General features: G+C 40.1%; 1 protein-coding gene across 2 annotated transcripts in view; it reads left to right on the top strand.

Annotated features, from left to right (window-relative positions):
• The window catches only part of slc43a2a (solute carrier family 43 member 2a), a 36,100-nt gene continuing 30,100 nt past the window's right edge, over positions 1-6,000 (top strand). The window contains exons 1-2 of one of the 2 annotated variants that reach the window (XM_084718174.1): positions 1-184; positions 3,450-3,671. In XM_084718174.1, the coding sequence (XP_084574300.1) occupies positions 3,512-3,671 (160 nt within the window). In that variant the 5' untranslated portion in view covers positions 1-184; positions 3,450-3,511. The remainder of the gene's footprint in view (positions 185-3,449; positions 3,672-6,000) is intronic. The other variant, XM_084718175.1, reaches the window with a different exon arrangement.

Below are 6,000 nucleotides of genomic sequence, written 5' to 3'. Positions count from 1 at the left end.
CGGCAGAAATGAGGGATGCGAGGAGAAACAGTGATTCAAAGAAACTAAAGACCCGTCCTGCGTGTGAATTCACACCGCTGCTGAGCGCGTGTCCGTCGGAGGAGGACATCTGGACGAGCGGAGGCGGATTGGAGTGAGGACGCGGCGGCTCTTATTGTCCCTGAATCTCCAGGCTCGGGCTCAGGTAGGCTGGACAGAGGATGCTCCACACTGGAGGAGGAGAGGCTGACTCATAATCTGTCAGGCTTCACGGGAGGAATCACCGCAACACACAGAGGCGTTATTTCACAGCGAAGTGTTGAGCTTCACTTTCAGTCTTTTCCTGTTTGTGTTTCCTTTGTTGAATGTCTGCAGAGAGGAAACTGAAGCTGCAACAGCCTCAAACAATGTTTTCAACTTTAAGTGTCTTTATCAACTGAGTCATTTTATCTCCTCTGATCACGATGCTAATTCTGTATATTCACACACAGAGACAACAACACCGACGACTTGTTCCGTTTCCCTTTATTCTGCTCGAGCACAGTGACGACATGAAAGTTATGGTTGAATATGTGGAAATTAAAAACAGAAACATGAGTGAGGCGGCAGAGTCACGGCTGAGGCTCTGCTGACCGGAAGCTGTTTGTTGCCAGTTGTTTTCTAGTTAACTGTCTTTGTTTCAGCAGCAATGATGGTAATTCCCCGCACTGTTGTTGATACTGAACAGCTGAGCGCCTCCTGCGTAGATGTGCGTCAAGGTGCCGAGAAACTAGCCGCGTAAGACCGGAAACGGGCAGAATTAGCTTTCAAAATAAGAGCGTAACGATTCGTTCAGGAGTGAAGAAAAACATAGTTTCATCAAGTAGTCAGCCAATGTCTTTGTTCTCACTCAGCCGCCAGTGCGTTAGAATAATCAGCATACAAATACAGTGAAAACTATAAAACACTGCAACATTTTCCAATGAATGTATACTATTTTTTAAAAACTAAATTTTAGCATATTTTCATTATTGATTAATCTACAGATATGCATACATGGTTTATTGATAAATTGTTTAGTCCTTCAAATGTAAAAAAAAAAAAAAAGAGAAAGAAACAGTGAAAATGCTCATGAAAATTCTCCAGAGTGCCCAAAAGAGTCCAAGTTAGCAGCATCAAGTTGCTTTCTTTTTGTCCAACCGACAGTCCCAGACCCAAAGACTCCTCATTTATTATCTTTAATGGTAAAGAAAATCACCTGATCCTCACACTTAAGAAGCTGGATTCAGCAGATGTTTGACATTTTCACTTGAAAAATGATAGTTGGCCACAAATTTTCTTTGTTCTTTGATTTAGGTCAATACTATTTAATTATGTTATACGTAATTTTATAATCTTTTTTTATTGTAATGATACAAATTTCTAATTAGGTCTCTCACTGTTCAGGTCCTCGTGCACAATACTCTGCAAAGCAGCAACACTATTAGACTTTTATTTTGAAAGTGGCAAACGGAACACCGGTGTTTTATTGTGGCTGACTTGACTGCTTGCAGAGAGGGGGGTTGGAGATGCAGATTGGGGTAGGTGAAGGGGGGTGTATTGTGCGGATGATTTCAGTCCAGTTCAGACCAGTTCCAGTGCTGCTCTTCATTCACCGCAATATACTTTGTCTTATTGTCTTATTGTTCACACAGAACACAGATGATCTGCTGCTAAAAACACTCAAAATCCAGGTGAAGTGTGGACTGAGTGTCTCATGTCAGCTTTATTTGTGAGGGTCCTCAGTGCTGGGGGCGATGAGTGTCATCAAGTTCAGACAAAAACACCGTGTCATACAAAACAGTAGGACAGCCTTAAGTGATTTTTACCACTTGAGCATAAAACGAGTAGTTTCTGTTGTGGATTCATGTTTGCATGCTCCCCACGTTAAACCTAAAAGACATTTACACTGTAAAATAGCTCATTATTTCTTCACTTGCTGTTATTAGGTTATTTATTTTGGAGATTTTTATTTTTATTTATTGCAAAAATTGTATTTTTGTATTGTAAAATTAAGCAGATTAAACTGCATTTTAATTACATTTGGATCAATGTACTTCATTAATTATTTTAGGTCTATGTGTATTTATCTTTTTTGGGCACATTATGTCTTACATTAATAGCCTAACTACTGGTGCAGTTCATTATTGTTACTAATATATTTTTTGTTTGTTTGTTATTATCATTATTACTTAACCGCTGGTACAGTTCTTATTTTTATTAATTTATGTTTAACCACTGATGCAGTTCTTTTTGATACTGCTATTATCATTTTCTTTATTTTTACACTACAGGTTCAGTTCTTCACTGTTTAATTACCGCAGATATATAAGTATGTATATGGTGTAACGGAGCGGGTGGTCAGCAGCGCGAGCGCTGACAGCCAAACGACACCAGAGTCTCGCGCCGCACTGGTTCGAACCGGCTGAAGCTCGCGCTGCATTCACGTGCAGTGGAGTTTCCTGTAAACACACACTTTGTTTTGACCAAAGTAGCTTCGTCACACTGAGTACACACACACTGACACACTGAAACATTTCTGTTTATGTTTTCATACAAACAAAGGAAAATCCAGCAAGTGGTCATGTCCGTCGTTGTGTTTTTATCACCAAGTTAAGGTAGTTAGAGTATATATACATTGTTTTTTAAATTTGTTGACATGTAAATTTAGAAATCTGTAGTTGGTGCATTTGGGAATTAGCTTCTAGCATCAAACTCGGAACCTCTAACTCGACATTTTAATGTAACAACTCAGCAGAAAAAACATCTTCTGGCAAAAACGACCCCTCTTCATGTTTCCCCCACAGGAGCTGAAGGCAACATCAACCTCACGTGTAGCTGCTGCACGAGCTATGTCACTGTCAGCCAATAGGAGCAGAGCCGTTAAAACGCTCAAACCAATGAGATATGTCAGGGGGCGGGAGTTTTTAATATTTATAGGAGGGGTTTTACACCTCAAAGACCTCAGCTGTTTTCTGTTTGAGTCTTCCTCTCTATACCATCATCATCATCATCATCATCATCATCATCATCAGGCTAGAACAAAGAAATGTATATGATCCAGGCCCAGAGAGTCATTATAAACATGTTACTGTGAAACCAAGCAGCTTTCAATCAAAATCAGCTTTATTAGTCAAATACATGTAAACATATAAGGATAAATACTTATTTTAGTGTAGTTTTAGTTAGTTATAAAAAGTAGTTGGAGTAACTCAGTTACATTGCATGGTTGTACTACATCTGAGTTGGGTGTACATATATTTATTGGATGGAAATTCTGCCCACTATTTAATTGAGTTCATCCAATTAGTTATTTTTTTTAAGTGCATCATTAGCATCACATTCAATCTGATTCTTTCTGTCTTTTTTAATATTTAATTCCATAAGAATCCTTAATACTGCGTCTTGGTTGATCATAATCTCGTCCCAATTCCCCTCGTCTTCTCTTCCAGGCTCCAGCAGCCTCCCTCAGCTCCTGTCAGGCCAGTGAAGTTCTACCTCTGACCCGGCCGAGATGGCTCCTACCCTGGCCACGGCGTTCTCCCGCCGCTGGTGGATGGCGGTGACGGCGGTCATCGAGAACCTGCTTTTCTCTGCTGTGCTGCTGGGCTGGGGGTCCCTGCTCATCATGCTCAAGTCTGAGGGCTTCTACTCCTACCTGTGCCAAGGACCACGTGAGTCAAATTTAGATGGGTTTTCGTTTGACAGAGGAGAAGCGGGAGGTTATGGGTGGGTTTCAGGATTTTTAGATGAGCTAGAATTGTTTGACCCCATCAGTGGTGAAAGTAACTAAGTATATTTACTCAATTGTGCTTAAATGCAATTTTGAGGTACTTGTGCTTTACTTAAGTATCCAGCTTTATGCAGCTTCACGCTTGTATTCACTTATATTTAATTCTTATAGTTGCTGATAACTTTTCAGTTAAAGAACGTATATAAAAAGACGTGTATCAGCTCATAAAACACTTTGCATTGTTAAAAATTAAACCAGTGGCTCATCATTTTTTGACATATGACTCCTTAGATTTAATGAGACATAATTTACAATAATATCAGTGTCAAGGGACATTTTACTGCAAAATGAATACTTTGACTTTTGATACTTTAAGTACATTCAGCTGGTAATAGGGTAATACTTTTACTTTGAAAGTACTTGACCGGTTCAGCATTACACTCCGACAACACTGTCAGACTTGAGGTCAACAGTTTAAAAACCATGCATTCTTCTTCCTTGTCAAAGTTTGCTGCTTACATTACCCAAAATGCAACTTGAACTGCTGACAGTTCTGTGGCCGTGCTATGCTAATAGCGGCTAATGTAGCACCAAACCGCTTGACTCAACCTGATCTGAGGAGCGGTCTACAGAGGTCTGGCAACCTCACTTCTTTGTAAATCCAGATTTTATTCATTTTCAAACTTGTAGTCTTCAGCCCCGAACCAACGCTGACTCAAGTGACATCACCGTAGGCAATCTATCAGATTCTGTGCAGCGCACTCTGGAGCCGCAATAGGTCAAACACTCCCCAGCATTAGGGAAATACAGTCTCAAGTCTTTGCATTCAAGTCCCACGTCCTAAATTTTGAGTTTCGAGCCCAAACAAGCCATAATATAATAGTTTCCAGCTTCATTCATCTACAGAGTTAATTATCTTTTAAACTCTATCCTAGCTATGGTCAAATTAGCCTCAAGTTACCATTCTTTGTGCAACTTCAGCTGTCAAATGAAGCTGGAAGCATCTCTGTCTGTAATTTTCAACCAGCATGTTTTGTTGATCATTGCATAGTTTTTGTGTGCAAACCAAATTATTTCTGAAATGTAACGTTAGCTCTAGTGGTTGACTTGCTGAGAAAGAACAGTGTTAACACTGATTGATTTAGGAAATGGGAAAAAGAAGAGAAATGAATTGATTTGAGGATGCACACTTTTTAAATAACATGCTTTTTAATCGTCGGGTTTGATGGAAGTTATCAAGTATTCAAGTCCAAGTTTAGTCATGAGTCAATGTCCAACTTTAGTTGCAAGTCCTCTTTGAGTCTAAAGTTTTTAAATGAATGACTCAAGTCCAAGTCCACATCTCTGCTTCTTTCACCACTGGACCCCAGATTTCACAGAGAGGAGCTTCATTTAATGTAATAACACAGCAATCAGATGATATATGTATTAAACTAGAGATAAATTATATGTGTTTTGGTTGATCATATTAGAAACTGTCAGTCTCACTACTTCTACTACTAACATGAACACGTTTTTCCGAGACAGTACATACAGCTCACAGCCCTGTTTACTCCCAGTATTTCACTGAAACAGCCTCATTCTGGGTTTTGTGTATTTAATTAGACTTTGAATTGGATGCTAATGACACGACCTTGCATGGAGACGCCCTGAGTATCTCTGAGCTGCTGAGAAACCAAAAGCTTTCAGCCGACTGATTGCAGCACCCAGGGGTCCCTTTTTGCCGAGTGGGTGTGGTGGAATTATGGAGATTTAAGGACACACAAACAAGTGTACAAAAGGCTTTCTCAGGACGTGCTCAGGTTTCACCTTAAAAACCTGCCTCAACCTCTCCGTATTCTACAGCCCTCATTCATATGACTCAAGTGTTTTGTCCTCAGCGAAGACAGCGACCTTTTGTGAGAAGCAGTTACCTGCATATTAGCAAACACACAGGATCCTCATTGATCCAACAGTGTGGATTTCCTCATGGAAAACAAGTCAATATGGCAGCGGCAGGCGGGTTTAAAATGAGCTTCAAAAGCAGCCGTGAAGTGCTCTGCACGACAAACCAACACACGGATCAGATGAGGTTATTTTATTATTGTTCTCTGTGATCAAAGGCGATGTGGTGAGCTGATGCACTCAACCAGTCATATTAGTTTCTGTTTTTACGGCACAGAGTTGCTTCAGTTTGGGAAATAAAATCAGATGAGGACTTTGATAACCGATCATTGTCATAGTAACATCGTAGGTCAGATTAAACATGACAGCGACACACTAAAACAGCA

The sequence above is a fragment of the Lutjanus erythropterus genome, chromosome 4 (genome assembly GCF_056507025.1).
Source record: "Lutjanus erythropterus isolate fLutEry1 chromosome 4, fLutEry1.hap2, whole genome shotgun sequence".
Lineage (NCBI taxonomy): Eukaryota > Metazoa > Chordata > Actinopteri > Lutjaniformes > Lutjanidae > Lutjanus > Lutjanus erythropterus.
Note: the sequence above shows the minus strand (reverse complement) of the source record. Positions and strands in the feature narration are given on the sequence as shown.